Source organism: Heterocephalus glaber, unplaced genomic scaffold, assembly GCF_053883595.1.
Source record: "Heterocephalus glaber isolate CG9 unplaced genomic scaffold, H.glaber_assembly_v1.0 deba00000331, whole genome shotgun sequence".
Lineage (NCBI taxonomy): Eukaryota > Metazoa > Chordata > Mammalia > Rodentia > Bathyergidae > Heterocephalus > Heterocephalus glaber.
The window spans coordinates 32,359,121-32,377,252 of record NW_028258142.1 but is presented as its reverse complement, the minus strand read 5'-3'; the positions used below and the strand labels follow the sequence as shown (position 1 = coordinate 32,377,252).

The 18,132-nt window shown below is 36.0% G+C and overlaps 1 protein-coding gene across 10 annotated transcripts in view; it reads right to left on the bottom strand.

Moving 5' to 3' along the window:
• Positions 1-18,132, bottom strand: part of Dym (dymeclin) — a 424,183-nt gene that overhangs the window by 384,477 nt on the left and 21,574 nt on the right. For 9 of the 10 annotated variants that reach the window (XM_021236605.2, XM_087189093.1, XM_021236606.2 and 6 more), the window contains exon 2: positions 10,128-10,318. In XM_021236605.2, coding sequence (XP_021092264.1) covers positions 10,128-10,267 — 140 coding nt within the window. In that variant the 5' untranslated portion in view covers positions 10,268-10,318. Of the gene's footprint in view, positions 1-10,127; positions 10,319-18,132 lie in introns of those variants that run through there. The other variant, XM_021236607.2, reaches the window with a different exon arrangement.

Here is an 18,132-nt window from a genome sequence, read left to right as displayed (position 1 = left end):
GCATTAGTTAACAAAGAAACATTAAAAAAAATTAGTTTGTCACTACTACCCAGTTTCTTCTTGTCTTTCCATTTCCACTCTTTTGGCATTATTTTTAGTAGCCTCTTGATACTCTCTAAAGAGCTACCCCAGAGTACAATAAGATTATATTAAAAGTGGAAATAGCAGTATAGTTTTAATGGATCTTATGCCTCAAAATACATATTATGCCATTTCGAAAATCTAGAAACTAGGGCAACATTTAATTTTTTAAAATTTCCTAAGTGAGACCATCTTGAATTTTTACTTTTGCCATTGAGATATTGTACTTATCTTTTATAAAACATAAGGCAAATGATATCCCATATATTATTTCTGTAGTCTTTCTTATTGTGAAGGCAGATTGTAGGAACAGTCTTTAGAACAACTTAAGAAGGTATCCCCAATATGTTCTTTTTCCCTATAAATAGTCTAGTCCTGGAATTCAATTCCTTTAGTCAAGATGTCACAAGTTTAGGGCCAGGGATTTACTTCAGTGGTTTCGCCGCCTGCTGCGCAAGCACAAGGACCCGAGTTCGATCCCCGGTACCAAAAAAAAAGATGTCACAAGTTTAAAAATAAAATCTGAAAAATTACCAGAGGAAAAAGAATTACTCACTTTGTTAAAATTTATTAAAAAGTTTTGCTAATATAAATTTAAATGTAGGTTCGACTGGTAATTTCTTCCATTTCCTCAAATTACATTCAACATGTAAAGCTGTTTATAGCTTGCCTTCAGCATTATTCTGCTAGGCTTGTCAATGTTAAATCTTTTTTTCTTAATGTATTTTAAAGCCTGATTTCAGGTAAATTCAGATGTGTACCAGAGTATGTATTTTGCAAAATGTTCTTGATTGAAGAGATTTGTTTGTAAATTATCTGTTGTTTTTGCATATACCCACTTGATGTGATAAAATTGTCTTTCCATAAAACCTTGATGATCAACTGGGGAAGCAGATATTGTACAGCTTTTTATGAATTTTGAAAGTGCAAAATAAAGCAACCAAGTTTAAAAAAAAAAAAACATGGCCTGATGCCGGGCATGGTGACGCACACCTGTAACCCAGTACTCGAAAGGCTGAGGTAGGAGGATTGCCATGAGTTTGAGGCCAGCCTGGACTACATAGTGAGTTCAAGGCCACTCTGCACTACATAGTGAGAACCTGTCTCAAAAAAAAAAAAAAAAGGGCTGGTGATTTAGCTCAGTGGTTCTGTCACCTGCCTTGCAAGCGCAAAGTCCCAAGTTCAATCCCCAGTACCAAAAAAAAAAAAAAAGGCCTAAATCAAATAACTATTTAGAAAAGCACAGAAGTATTTCTGAAGCCTTGTCCCCTTACCTTAGCAAACAAAGAATTACAGAATTCATTCACAAAACTAACAAGAATCAGCCCCCTCGGGTTAAAGTGTGGGAAGGTTAATGTTTTAAAAGGGCCTATTCATAGTAAAAAGTCAAAGAATAAAAACTGCATATAAACTTATTATAGCAATTTTTGGGGGGGGTACTGGGGATCGAACTCGGGACCTTGCACTTGTGAGGCAGGCAGCAGAACCACTGAGTTAAATACCCGGCCCTATTATAGCAATTTTTAATGCATCAAGCAGAAACAAAAAGGTTTATATTTATGTGATTCTCAGACTGTTCTACATACTGTCATTCAAATGCCAAAATCAAAGATCTAAAACCATTAAACTGTCAAATTTTCAGCAACTACATGCTAGATGATGTATTTATTTTCTGAAAAAACAGAAAGAAAAAAATGACTGAAAAAAAATCAGGCTCCAACCAACACCCTGAGAAAAGCAATCAACGGTGTAGTAGGAGTAAAACTTGTCCCTTACTTTAATGCTTTAAACAATGATACTTACAGACCCCTCCCATTTAAACTTTCAATTTAAGGGAGTAATTAATCCTAGGTAAACCCAATCATCTTTTAAATAAACAGCTTTTAAAGCTATAAAACACAGGGCAAGAAATAAAGATTTTGACTAAGCATGTAAAACTAAACTTTCTCATTTTGAGAAAATAAGATGCCAAGAAAAGTCTCAAATTGCTTTTACCATTAGTAAAATGCCCTTTTATATTATTTTAGTCATTGTCCAAGCAAACTTACGATGAAAAAATTAGTAGAGAATTCAGAAGACAGTTTAGTACTACCCATGGCCCACCTCTGTGACGAAGCAGACTGTTTCAAATTTGAAAAGTTCTAATAAAATTGTACATAAAGTGTGCCAAAGAGAATAAAATACAAAAGCAAAGATTCAAAGAAAAAAATAATTTTACAGTCACTTAATTGTTTCTGTCAGAAACTTGTGACCTAATTCAATAAAAATCTTTTCCTGTTTCTCAACTGAGGAAACAAATTAAGCAACTCTGAGAAAAGATCATTCAGGCAGCTCCCCTAGGAGAAGACACACTTGGCTCAATCAAGCTAAAAATATGAGAACACATGGTATGAGATCACATACCAGTTTGCACTATTGTAAGTAACAGCATTTAAATACAATGTACCTCTAATTTTCACTTGTACCTTTAAAAGAACTTGAAAATGTGAATATATAATCTGGTGATTCTTACAGATTACCAGATAATCTAATGCTGCAGCTTTTTAGTCATCATGTGAAGCTTGGTCTGTGATTAGTCTATGCTTCCAAAAGGAGACATGTTCCACAACAGTCAATGAAATTCACCTCTGGAGTTACATAAACCCAGTTTAACCTTGAACAACTTTCCTAGGTCTCAGTTTTCTCATGTACAGGAATAATAATACATAGATATGAGAATGAGGCAAGAAATCATCGAAGATAATGAGCCCAACTCCCAACATACAATAAATGCTCAATAAATAACTAGCAAGTTAACAATGATGTTTATGTTGGCAAACCCTCTTAGCAGAATGTACACTTTTTATGCTATAAGAAAAATCCCTGAAATAAAAATCAAAGTGGTAAATGGAATCAAATAATGCTAAAGAGAAATGGAGGCCCCTTAAGAAAATGTGTTAGTACAACAGAGTAATATTTTAAAAACATTATATGATGAGGTACATAACATACAATGGATATTATTCAGTCTTAAAAAGGAAAGAAATTCTCATATAGACTACAATATAGGTGAAACTAAATAAAATGTCTATCATAAAAGAGCTAATATTATGGTTGCACTAACATAAAGTACCTAGACTAGGCAAATTCACAGACAGAAAGTAAAATGGAGGTTTCCAGAGACTAGAGAAAGGAGGGAGAAGTTGGTACTGTTTCAGATACAAGTTTCTGTTTCAGATGACGAAAAAGTTTTAGAATTGAAGAGTAAGGATAGCATTTTATTAATGTACCTAATACCACTGAATTGCACATTTAAAAATGGCTTTTAAAAAGGTGATTTTGGGGTCCAGGGATTTAGCTCAGTGGTTTTGCCACCTACTGTGCAAGCGCAAGGACCTGAGTTCGATCCCCAGTACCAAAAAAAAGGTGATTTTTTTTTTTTTTAGGGCCAGGGATTTAGCTCAGTGGCACCGTGCCTGCCTTGCAGGCACAAGGTCCTGAGTTCCATCCCTGGTACCCTCCCCACAAAAAGGTGATTTTTATATTATATATTTTATAATAAAAATTCGGTAAAATCTTCCTATGTAATAGAAAACAGTAATTATAGGAGACTAGATTCAATTCCCAAATACTACCATTAAAACATGCTCATCTCTGGAATAACATGAAACATAAAAAATCTTTAATGTGATCCAAAGTCTGTATGTAATTTGCTTCCTGCTCACTCTCCCACCACACTGGCCTTTTCACTATTCTTCTAACAAGCAGGAATAACTCCTGCTTCAGATTCTTGCTCTTCCCTCCACCTGAAATACTGTACTCTTCCCCAGAATATGCACAGCTCACTCCGTGGCTTCACTTCTGCCTCTGCTCAAAAGCTGCTTTCCCAGAAACTCCCTCCAGGATGAAAAACATCCTGTTTGTATCCGCTCCCATTCTGTCACTCTCCAAGACCTTGCTCTGCTTTATTTTTCTTTATTATATCTGGCACTTTCAAGAATGACATTATGTATTTATTTGCTTGTTTATTGCACATCTTCTCCACTAACATAAGTTGCACAAAGGCAAAGGACCTTGTCTTCATGTTCTCAGTCCTTAAAAACAGTGCCTGGCAAATTAGAGGCATTCAACAATTTTCTTTAGGTAATGTAATCAAAACTATTCATATTTGTTGAAAATAGAATATATATACCAAATATATTAATTTTAAAAGTACACAGCAATAATACAATATAATACCATTCAGTAAAAAAAAAATACATATCTGTATACAGAAAATGCATATATTTTAAAGTATGAAAACATGACTATCCTTTTGCTCTTGTATTCGCTAACTTTCTACAATGAAAGATTACTTACATGGTTAGAATAAAGATTATTTTACTGGTAAATCAACTGTAAAGAACTTATCTACTTACATAATTGGGGATATACATACAGACTTGGTTATCAGGAAATTCATTGTATTTTCCTCATGAAAATTAGGAAAGAACTGAAATGGTCAGTATTAATTAAATAACTTATGGACATTCATAAGATAGACTAATCCACAACCATCTAAAATTATGTTGTAGAAAAGCACTAATATGAAGAAAATGTGAGTAAAAGAAACTGTAGACTATGATAAAACATTTTAAATGAAAACTAAAAGGACATACAACCAAAATGTTAGTAATTGCCATTCCCAATTGTTATTTTTATCTTTTTTTGCCTTATTTGTGCTGTGTTGTATTTTTAAATATTAAAAATTAGGGCTGGGGATTTAACTCAGTGGTTCTGCCGCCTGCTTTGCAAGCGCAAGGTCCCAAGTTCAATCCCCAGTACCAAAAAAATAAATAAATTCAACACATAGACTTTGGCATTAGAAAAAATTAGTTTTAAGTGACTGCCAAATACTACCTTTCTGCCTTATATTAGCACCATCTAGTGTTCAGTACACATAACATGACTTTCAAAATTCATTAAAGGTTTCTGAAGAGTAGCACTCACAAAAAGTATGTTGTGTAAGTAAAAAGACAAATGTGCCTATATTCAGTCTCTAATTTTTAAAACACCAAAACAATTAATTCAAAAGTCATATGACTTTTCAATCAGCAAGACACAATGGTCATCGGAAAACTGGTTAAATTTTTCCTATTTATGTTCATTCCTCCAATATTTTAGACTCTCAAGACAGACAACAACAACAACAAAAAAGACAGACAACATTACATTGCTGATGGGACTGTAAACTAGTACAACCACTATGGAAATCAGTATGAAGAGTCCTCAAAAAACTAAAATTAAAAATTCCATTTAACCCAGCTACTCCCCTTCTAAGTATCTTCCCAAAAGGGTAAAAGACACCATTTTATAGTAATACATGTATACCCATGTTTATAGCAGCACAGCTCATAATAGCTAAATCTTGGAAGCAGCCTATAGGTCCATCAACAGATGAATGGATGGTGGTATACACTTTGCCAAAAAGAAGGATAAACGTGAGTTATTTGTAGGAAAATGGATGCACCTTAAGACCATATGTTAAGTGAAATAAATCATACACACAACCTTAAATATCACATAATTTCTCTTATGTGAGAAACCAAAAAAATAAATAAAGACCACAATAAAAGATAGATAACAGGAAGTAGGGAGATAGGATTTTCTCAAATGCGAAGAGATCATGAGATGGAAAGAGGGGGAGGAGGGCTGGGGATTTAGCTCAGTGGTTCCACTGCCTGCCCTGCAAACTCAAGGACCTGAGTTCGATCCTCGGTATGAAAAAAAACCCAAAACCAAACAAGAAAGAGGGGGAGGAGACGGGGAAGGGGATGAAAAAAGAATTAAGTTGTGTTATGTACATGTACCAACTCCCCACAAGGAATGTAAACATTATGTAATACAAACATGTGTACAGATGTTCCTCATTTAACAACTGAGTTGCATTCCTGTGACCAGGTCTTTAAATGAATTAATTGGTCACTAATTGAAGAACAGTATATAGTATGTACACAACAATACTCAAAACAAAGGAATGGTCAAAGGAAACTCAAACTTGATAACTTTGCTTTTATTTGCATAACTTTTACATGCAGTTCTTTAATGTATAACAACATAAACTACAGTACTGTACTGTACCATCAACAAAAGTTATGGTACTGTATAAACAAGGTATACTGTACTAAGAAAAGATATTGAGGCTCTATAAACAAGATGTACAGAACTGTGCAAAAAAAAAGACGGGTCATAAGTCAGAGCAGCAGGTCTTAAGTCTGAACAGCACACCTCGGTCCAAGTCTGATCATTAAACAAGTAGGTCATTAAATGAGGAATATCTGTACTAATAAAAACTAAAATGTAAAGAAAAAAGAAAGACAAAAACTTTGTAGTCAAGAAATAATAATTTCTGAAGGACAGAATGATTATCACAAGGTGATGCAATAAGAAAATCAAATAAAAACCTGACCATGCCCTTTCTGATTAAAATCCTTCAGTGATTTCCACCAATAGTAGAACAAAGCTGAAACTCTTAATATTTTTATAAGAACTCTCAAATCTTCCAACTTTCTCCCTCCACCAATCCTCTTCAGTTCCAAACACTTGGCACATTCTTCCTCACTACCAAGACTTCCTTCCTTCTACCTGGACCAGTCTTCTCCTGTTCCCAGCCCCTTTCCTCTGGCTCAGGTCTCAGTTCAAAGGTCATCTTTGGCTGCCTCCAGAAAGGAATACTGAGGTGGCTGGGGATAGGGGCGGGAAGGAGACCTTTCATCAAATGCACTTTAGTATGCTCCAAGATTCAAACCACAGGAATTAATTACCTTTCAAAATATAAATGAAATAAATAAATGAATGCTACTTTTTCCAATAAGTTTCTAGCCTAAACTGCTCCATTCTAACTTCAGTGAGATGCTCCTGGTGTGTTCATGCTTCTCAGTACACTTCCGTAACAGCCTTTATCACACATTACCAAGGTCAACTGTGGGCTTACAAATAAGATTATAAATCCTTAGACTCTCTATCTACCTCACCAGTACAGCCTGAAAAACCAATGAGTAAATAGATACATACATTGTGAAAGTTCAACTGGTCCTGCAGTTCTTAATGATAACCATGACATACACTTATGAATATGTTCACATGCACCTATCCTCATGTGAGGTATTCAGATATCGACAAACTAAAAAAATAGTAAGCAAAGCACAGATTGGTTTGCATTTTTGCTATTATATAATTCAGAAATATATATATATATATATAAAATCAGTTATGTGACGTTAAAAAATATTTTATCACAAAATATAAGTGGTATGTTACTTAAACTTTACTCTTGAATTATACTTGATTTGATTTCAGACCACTGCTTCATAATTAATATTAATAGGGTGAAATATTAAAACTATTGAAGAATGTAAGAAAGATTTTGCAACCATGCCTGGAAACTCAACAAAATCTGATTATGTTAATGCTAAAAATAGCTAATAGTTTAGAAGGATTAGCTTGGTCCTAAAGGCCTTATTAGTGTTTTTAAAAATTGGCAGACATCAATTTTTAGTTGCAAAAATAGGCTATATTTGAAGATAGCATTATGGACCCAAGGAATTCCAGGAATGAACAATCTCACAAATATCTGAATTCAGTCTTCCCTACCGAGATTCACCTTATCCCTGAATAATTTATAAACAAGGCAATTCCATTTCCTGAGTCTGTTAACAAGGGAGTGCCCGCTACCTCAAAGCCTACTCAATCTCAAAATCACTGTCAAATACCATCACTAAAAAGCAGAGCTCCTCATTAATAAAGAGTGTCACTTTCTCAAGCAGAAGGAACAAAGTATGTGCCACCAAAAGTATATTCAACCCACAAATGAATTAACTAAGAGTATTACCCCATGTTATAGCTTGTATCTAGATGTCCCCCCAAAGCCTTTTGCAGTCACAGGTGGGGTTTTTTTAGAGGTGGATGGATCTAAAGTGTGTGACACTGGGATTGATTCATGGTGTAAGGCTAAGATCAAGGGCACTAGGATTAAGGGTGTGGGTGCTACCCACCTAAGTAGCCTGGATAAGATATAAGGGATAGAAAGAGCTTCAGTGGACTCTTGTTGCTTTGATCCTTCTGCCCACCATGAACCATTTCTCCTCTGCAATGCCTGTCTGCCATGCCATCCTGCCTTGGAGCCAGCGTATTATGGACTGAAACCTCTACAAACTGTGAGCTAAATAAACTTTTCCTCCTTTAACTTTGGGTGTCAGATATTTTGTCTTAGCAATGAGAAAAGTAACTAAGACACCCCACATACCTACAATGTGCAGTATATTCATTTTATTGCATTTTACAGTTTCTAAGATTCCTTTATACCTTTCTCTGTAAACTAAGGTAAATTAAAAGGGAATGACATCAAAAAGAATAAACACATTAGAACACCAAAAGATATTTGAGAAAAAGGAATAATTAACAAAAAAACTATAAAACCATAACTTAACTGCAAAGCACTGGCACAGTGTGGCAAACTTAGAGGTTAAAAAAGACAAAAATGGCACATTAATAATTCCTATTGCTATGCCTTAAAAAGTTCAACTTTTGCCGGGCATGGTGCCACACACCTGTAATCCCAGCATTCAGGAAGCTGAGGCTGAGGCAAGAGGACTGCCTCAAGTTTGAGGCCAGCCTGAGCTACATAGTGAGTTTAGGGTGAGCCTGAACTACAAAGCAAGACCCTGTCTCAAAAGAATAAAAAATAAATAATAACAATAATATTTTCTCCACTGCTTTTAAGTGCCAACTCTACATAAATCTGGTACAGTAGTCTTCACTTTTCCATAGTTTCACTTTCCAGAGTTTTAGTTACCCATGAGCAGTTATGGTCTGAAAATATTAAGTGGGAAATTCCAGAAATAAACAATCCAATAAGTTTTAAATTGCACATGAGAACCATATGCCCAGCCTTTTCTTTTTTTTTATTTTGAGACAGGGTCTTGCTAAGTCACCAAATTGCCCAAGCTGGGCTGAGCTTGCAATCCTCCTGCCTCAGCCTATCAGAGAGCTAGGATTACAGGCATGTGCCGCCAAGCCTGGTGTTTTGTTTTGTTTTGTTTTGTTTCCATTTAAATTTTACAATCAGCCTATCAACATCCCCCAACCTCCCAAAACAAAGCTATTAGGATTTTTAATTAGAACTACCTTCAATCTATAGGTCAATATGGGAAGAAATGGGATTTTTATAGCAGTCTTCTATTCCTTAAACATTAGTTAAGCTGTGTGTGTGTGTGTGTGTGTGTGTGTGTGTACAAATCTGTTAAAAAAGATTTTGTTTTAAATCTAGTTACTGAATATATGGAAATTCAATGTTCTAGTCACTCTACATTACCATATGTCAATTTTTATAATAAAGAGTTAAAATGACATATTGTCTTCCACCTATCAAAATGGCGATGGTTGCTGAGCATTGTGGCGCACACCTGTAATTCCAGCACTTGGGAGGCTGAGGCAGGAGGATTTCCAGGAGTCCGAGGCCAGCCTAGGCTAATGGGCTACACAGTGAGTTCAAAGCCAGCCTCAACCACAGTATAGAGACATTCTGTCTCAAAAAAAAAAAGGCAGGGCCAGGGATTTAGCTCAGTGGCACCACACATGCCTTGCAAGCACAAGGTCCTGAGTTTGATCCCCGGTACTGAAAAACAAAAACAAAAAAAATAACAAAAAATAGAAAACTAAATATATTCTATAGTTACTCCTCAGCCATTAAAAAGAATAAGGCAGCTGCACATGTGCTGAGATATACAAGACACATTTTATTTAACTTACCATTTATATTTAAATAATTATGAAATTATTTAAATTGACTACATGGGGTACAACTTAAATAACCTTGTACTATGTCTGAAGGATTCTAAAGAAACTGCTACCAGCCATCCCTCCCCCTGGAGAAGCAAGGTGGTTCTCTTATTTTCCACTTTCACACCTTTTGGATTTTCTACTGGATGCATGACAGATACAAATAGATCACTATTACTAAAACTTTGTTTTAAAAAACAACACATCACATAAGTCCATGTTGTCTTTATTTTTAGGCAATCTCTTACCTGCTAGTCGGTGCAGGGAAAGAAAATGACAGAAGCTGATTCCAGAATGGGTCATTCTCAGAGACAGATTCTGTGCCTGACAACTTTTTTAAATACTCATTTTTAGGAAGATCACTGATCCTGCTGCTATTTGACCCCATCTTCTAATGTGGTAGAAACTTGTCTTTACACCTGCATTCCCACAGGGCAACCTATAAAAGAAAAAGGAAAAAATTCAAACTTATTCAAAATAGTCACCACTCTTTTCCTACTTTTGGCCTATATATTAAAAAACTATAAATTTAATAAAAGAAATCACATCTCTTCTTATTTATAAGTATATTAGATATCAGACACAAAGTTACAAGAGGGAAAATGGAGCTAAGATTTATCTTAGCTACACAAACACAAAACTCCAAATCTATACTTGGACCACAGATCTTAGATGAGCACATCTCTGCTCAAGAAAATCTCAAAGCAGGGCCAGGGATTTAGCTCACTGGTGCCACTGCCTGCCTCGAAAGCGCAAGGTCCTGAGTTCAATCCCCGGTACCAAAAAAAAGCAAAGAAAACCTCAAACCAAATTCCTAATAAAGGTAATTTATTCACAAAGAGTCTGAAAATGGGGCTCATTTACAACAGAGATGGTGGTGCTGGAGAAATACAGGCATGGGACGGGAAAGTGCATAAATTGCCATTAAGTTATGTACACTTGGGGGAAGAGGGATGAGGACTGTCCTGAACGAACTACATGCTTCTGGTGAAAAGGCTGTCAATTCCAAAGGACTCACATGTAATGTCGCTCTCATTCTGTTGTAGTGTACCCACAGTACTTATTGACATGAGTTTTTTCCAATCCTTGAATCTTATTTTTGATGACAGGGACTATCTTTTTTGTTGTTGTTGTTGCTGTTGTTGTTTTTGTGAATTATGGAGAACAAAACATTATTTTTAAAATTCTAGTCAAGAAAGACAGTCATCATATCAGAAAAAATTCAAAACAAAAATGTAAAAGTGAGTCATTTACAGCTGATGTTAGATTCAGCAGCTTCTTTTTGAGATGAGTTTCGAGCCTGTCAGCAGTTGCTGTCTCTGCTCCCTGCTGCGTGGCAGTGAAACTGTCCTTTGTCATGGCAAGGATTTCTTTTTTTTTGGTACCAGGGATCTAACTCAAGACCTCGTGCTTGCCAGCCAGGCACTGTACCATTGAGCTAAGTTCCTGGCCCTGGGACTATCTTAATTTATCGTTCTAGTACCAATATCTAGACTAGCATGTAACAAACATCCCCTAAACAGTATGTTGCAGAAATGAGTGAGGGATTTTAGCCATTAAGGAAAAAATTGTCCATCATTAGAAAACTGATTAAATATATTCTATAGTTACACTTCACCCATTAAAGAGAATAAGGCAGCTGCACATGTGCTTACATATACAAGACACATTTTACTTACCATTCATATTTAATTTTGAAAGACTACATGGGGTACAGCTTAAATAATCTTGTACTAGGTCTGAAGGATTCCAAAGAAACTGCTACCAGCCATCACCTCTGGAGAAGGCAGGTGGTACAACAGGAGAAAAAGAAAATTTATTTCCTACCACTTGGTTTTGTTATAAATATGAATCACTGTCTTCCTCAATTCACACTTACCAAAGTTCTAGATCATGTTGTGTCTCAATTTGCTCAGAATAAGTGTCGCACTGAACAATAAAATGGTGGCAAGATGCATAATAATTACACTATTTTCATAAGGAAAGAAACTATGTGGGCTCAGTGACCAAAGAAAGCTTAGGTCAGACAAAAAATTTTATTAGTGACTTTTACTTATGTCACTCCTCATTCCATGAAAGCACTAAAGCTAAGGTCAGAATTTCCATGTTCTCTTCAGAAGTAAACTGAGTTACTCATCTGAGGGCACATGCACAAGTGAGTCTCAAGAACATCAGTGAGAAACACTGCTCTGGCTCCTCATTACCTGCCCAAGGCCTCCCATTGCTTTCACCCTCCCTAGTCATGGGGACAGGGACCCCAATAAGGGGAAGGGAGGGGCGGGATGGGGTAGGGAAGGGAAGGGAAGGGAAAAACATTTTAAAACATGCATACAATTTTATGGATCTATTAATATCTAGCATGAGTAGTAAAACACATGAGGAAAACAAAGAGAAAATTCTAATGATATCAGAAAGGCCAGTATCAATAAATACTGAAAGGAAAAGGGTGCTGGGGAGATAGCCCAGTGGTACAGTGCTTGACTAGCATGAGCAAAACTCTGGGTTTGATCTCCAGCACTGTAGAGAGACACAGAGAAAAAGGGAAAAGGAAAGAAATGAAGTACAATCAGCAGAACTTATATTTGCTGAAATGGACAGTATTTACATGGGTTTTTGTTACATTACCGTGTTTCCAAATGTTTCATGTGTTAATTTTTAAAAACAAAACATTGTTTTCTCAACTTTTAGCAGTAACACTGGAAGCCAGATGATAAGCAAGTGATGCTATTAAAATATTAAGAGGAAATGACAACTAGAAACCCAGAGTTAGCCAAGCTACCAACTAAAGTATGCGGGCAGAATGAAGGCATTTTCTGACTCGCCAAGATTTGAAACACTTTCCAGGCACCCCATTTTCAGGAAGCTACTGGAAGTTGTACTCCTTCCATATAAGAAGGCAAGAAAAAAGAAGATATAGAATTCAGGAAAAGTGGATTCAACACAGGGCAGTGATGAAGCAAAGCCACAGGACAAGAGCTACTATGTAGCAGGCTGGAACAACAGTCAAATGGCTCCAGGATCTTCAGAAGAAAAAACAGAATTGACAGGTCACTTGATTGTCTGACTTTATTATGTGGACTATTATAATACTGTATGAAAATCTGGAATTGATAAAAAACAGTCACATAGGAAACACAGGAAATTGATTTTTTTTTTTTTAAAGATTTATATACTTTACCTAGGCATGTACAGGCCTATAATCAGTCCCTGCACAATGAGAGGCTGAGGCAAGAGAAAGAAGTTCTAGCCTAGCCTGGGCAACTAAGCAACTTAGACACCGTCTCAAAATGAAAAAAATAAAGTGGTTGAGATGTTAATACTGTTCTTTGAAAGAATATATCAAAGGTTTATAAATGTTTGAAATGTCACATTAAAGGCTGATTTCTTTTAAAATTAAAACAAAGTATTTATTTTGCCTTAAAAAAATACAAGGGTAGAGAATGTAGTTCAGGGCAAAGAACCTGGGCTCATTCCCCAGTACACTAACCAAAAAAAAAAAAAAAAAAAAAAAAAAGAAAGAAAAACTATGTACTTTAGGAAAAGCAAAAATTGCTCAAAGAAAGTAATGTAATCAAATGACTCAATTCAACAGTAGTTAATATTTACATGTATCCAAGCACTACCACATAAATATTAAATAAAAATTGGGAGGTAATTATATTGAGAAGATTATAGAAAAAGAAGTAAGAGTGCTTGCTCTAGGAGTGCCACGTCTTCATCTTCCATAATAAGTGGAGAGCCAACAGAAAATATCTAAAATTACTGAACTTAAAAAAAAACCTGTGTATTATTAATAAATAAGAAGGTGAATGAGAATAACAGCTAATAAATTTGAAAGTGATTCTCTGCGGGGAAAATAGACTCTGAAGGAGGAAGGGAGGTAGTGCAATTTTTAAAATTTTAAGCTCAGTATATTATTTGATTTCTTTAAAAAACTATGCCTGTGTGCCACACATGGTGGTGGACACCTGTAATCCCAGCATTCAGGAGGCTAAAGCTGGAAGATTTCTGCAAGTTCAAGGCCGGCCTGAAATACATAGCAAGACCCTGTTTCAAAACAAAACAACATTTAACCTCCTCCAACATCCTACTTCTGAGTTAACTTTTTAACATACATGGAATATAGACTATTACCACTGTAAGGAAAGGAATAACAAAAATGAGAATTAATCTTTACTGAGACACATAACTAGCAAGCTTAAGAAAATCTATGTCTGATACAGTTTAATGTCATACATACACTTTAAAGTTGCTATCTCCCAAAACAAGTTTAAAATTCCTACCACTGTATGAGTTTATAAACAAGCCATACTTAGTGATTAGTCAGAAAAGAGGAATTAAATCCAAGCCCTCAGTAGTGACAGACATACCGAATAGAAAAATCCAGAAATTGGGCTGGGGATTTAGCTCAGCGGTACCATGCCTGCCTTGCAAGTGCAAGGTCCTGAGTTCAATCCCCAGTACCAAAAAAACAAAACAAAAAATCCAGAAATAAACACATAGAAATACAGCCAACTAACTTTGTCAATGAGGCAAACACAATTCGATAACAGTGTTTTAAACAAAGAGTGCTAGAATATGTGGTCAACAATGAAGGGGACAGTACATTGACTTAAACCTCATATCTTATACTGTATAAAAATTTAACTCAAAATGTACCACAGATCTAAATGTAAAACATAAAATTTTAAAGCTTTCAGAAGAGAACCCAGGAAAAAGTCTCTAGAGCCTAGGGTTAGAAAAGGTCTTAGTTTACAAAAGCATAATCTATACAAGAAAAAAGTTAGTATGTTATTGGGTTTCATTAAAACTTAAAAACTTTTTACAAAAGGGCCGGGGATTTAGCTCAGTGGCACAGTGCCTCCCTTGCAAGCACAAGGTCCTGAGTTCAATCCCTGGCACCACAGAAAAAAAAAAAAAAAAAAAAAACTTTTTATGAAAGACCTTGTTAAGACAAACCACAAATTTAAAAAATATTTGAAAATCACATATCTTAAGCCATTATAACAATATATCAAGAACTCTCTCAGCTCAATAGTAAGAAAACAGTCCATTTAGAAAATGTACAAATGATTTTAACAAAGTACCAAAGATATGCAAACAAAAAATAAGTACATGAAAAGATATTCTAAAATCATTAGACATTAGGGAACTAAAATTTAAAATACAATAACATATCATTACACATCTATTAGAACAATTAAAAAATATCAAGAGGATGTGAAGAAATTGGATCTCATAGACTGCTGATGGGAACTTAAAATGATACAGCAATTATGGAAAATAGCTCAGCAGTTTCTTATAAAGTTAGACAGTACTAACTTTATAACATAAAGTTATAATATTCACCTCAGTAATTGCCCTCCTGGCCTATAATTCTAGAGAAATGAAAAAGTAACAAAACAAAAACATACCAAAGTGTTCATAACTGCTTTATCTGTAATAGCCAAATTGAAAACAACCCAAATGTCCTTTGACAAATGAATGGATAAGCAAATTGGTCATTCACGCAATGGAATAAAAGGAAAGAACTACTGATGCTCAGTAACTTGGACAGATCTCAAGGGCATTATCATAGCACTTTTTCTTTAAAAAAAAAAAATTTCCTTCTTGAAAACTCAAATTCAGTGATCATGGCTTATGCATAAGTGAAATGAAAGATAGTGATGATATAAGAGACAGAAGGAATTAGGAATACATTTTTCCATTATAAAGTAAGTACATACCCTACTGTAAAGCAATATAGTATTACTTGAAAGTAGACTTGGATTATTTGCAAATACAGATATACTGCAAACTCAAGGGCAACCAATTAAAAAAAAGATAAGGTATAATTGATATGCTAAAGAGAGAAAAAGGAATCATAAAATGTTTAATCAAAAGCATAAAAGACAGAAAAAGAATGCAAGGCAAAAACTAAAAACAAACACCAAGGGCTATGAGTAAAAAACAATAACAAATATGACAATATTAATCCAACTGCACCAATAATCACTTTAAACATCAATGGTCTAAAAATACAAATTAAAAGAGGTTATTGGAGGGGATTAAAAAACAAGTTCCAACTACACATTGACTACAAGAAATCTACCTTAACTATAAAGATACACAGAGATTAATGGTAAAACGATAAAGAAACAAAAACAATGCTAATAACACTAATCAATAGAAGGCAGGGGATGGGAATGTAGCTGGTAGAAAGCTTGTCCGAGCATGTGTGAGGACCTGGGTTTAATCCCTAGCACTGCCAAAAAAAAAAAAAAAAAAAAGCAGACTTCACAACAAGGAATATTATCAAGAATAAAAGGAATACAGTTCTGTATAATGATAAAAGGGTCAACTCTCCAAGAAGACATAACAATCTTTAAGGCGTACACACCTAACAACAGTGTCCAAACACTTGAGACAAAAACTGATGCAACTGCAAGGAGAGATAAATGAACCCAGTATGACAGCTGGAGACTGCAACAACCCCTTATCAGAAATAGTCAGATCCTCAATCAGATTAGTAGAAATCTATAGCATCATCAATCAAACGTACATAATTGACATCTATCATTCAACTCTAGCATAATACACATTCTTCTCAAGCTCCATAGAATGTTCACAAAGGCCAGACATGGTGGTGCACATCTGTAATCCCAGTACTTGGAAGGCTGAGCCAGGAGAATTGCTGTGAGTTCAAGGCCAGCCTGGGGCTACACAGTGAGTTCAAGGCCAGCCTGAACTGCACAGTGAGACACTGTCTCGGGGTAAAAAAAAAAAAAAAGAATACTCACAAAGATAAATGACATTCTGGGACATAAAACACACTTTAAATAAATTTAAAAGAAGTCATAAAGTGCTTTGAGTACTCAAAATCAGTAAAACAGAGAAACAAGTTACATGACCCCATAAGCATAGTCAGACAAATGCAAAATATAAAGCATTGTAAAGACCATCGTGGACTCTTCAGAAAATCAGTATCGTGGAAAATAAATGTATGTGCAGAAGGGAGCTGTTCTAATTAAAGGAGACTAAAGGACTACAACAACCATCACTATCTGAAACTTAATTAAACCTAGATTTGGACAAAGAAAGGAGGAAGGGGAAACAACCATATACAACAACCTTGAGACCATTAAGGAAACATAAGGACTGAGTAGCAGGAGATACTTTGCACTTACAGGGATAATGGTACTATCGTGATTCATAGGAAAATGATGTGATTCTGGGAGATCTGCATTCAAGCATTTAGGGACGAACAGTCATCCTATCTGCAGCTTACTTCCAAACAGTTCAAAAAAAAAAGAAACAGGGCCAGGGATTTAGGCTCAGTGGTACTGCCACCTGCCTTGCAAGCTCAAGGTTCTGAGTTCAATCCCTGGTACAAAAAAAAAAAAAAAGAAAAGAAAAGAAATAGAGACAAAGCAAAATTATTATTATTAAAAATGTGGATGGAATGGGGCACAGGAGGGCACATGGGTGCTCCTCCACTGGGACAGGGTCCTAGGCTGGGCCCAGGGTTGCAGCGCTATTGCTCGCCCTGCTCCCTGGAGAATCCCATGTTCGAGGTCCCTCTAAAGCTGTCATCATGCTCACCCCTGCCTGAGCACTGCCACAGGGAGACAAGTACGCAGAGCCCACTTTTACCTTCAGAGTAACCATTGGTGACATAACCTGCACAGGTGAAGGTACAAGTAAGAAGCTGGAGAAACACAGAGCTGCAGAGGCTGCCATAAACATTTTGAAAGCCAATGCAAGTATTTGCTTTGCAGTTCCTGACCCTTTAATGCCTGACCCTTCCAAGCAACCAAAGAATCACCTTAACCCTACTGGTTCATTACAGGAACTGGCTATCCATCATGGCTGGAGACTTCCTGCATATATCCCTTCCCAGGAGGGAGGACCTGCTCATAAGAGAGAATATACTACGATTTGCAGGTTAGAGTCATTTATGGAAACTGGAAAGGGGCATCAAAAAAACAAGCCAAGAGAAATGCTGCTGAGAAATTTCTTGCCAAATTTAGTGAAATTTCTCCAGAGAACCATATTTCGCTAAAGTACCAACCAATATAATTAGACAAGAGAAAACACTAAGAATTTGGAAATCAGTCCCGTGGAAAATGCCGAATCAGCCCACAGCAGACAGGCAGGTCTGCAGATGCCCCGAGGTCGCCAGTCATGCTCAGAAACGCCAAATCAGCCGCGGCAGACAGGCAGGCGGTCCCGAGGTCGCCAGTCATGCAGGAAAAACCGAACCAGCCCGCGCCC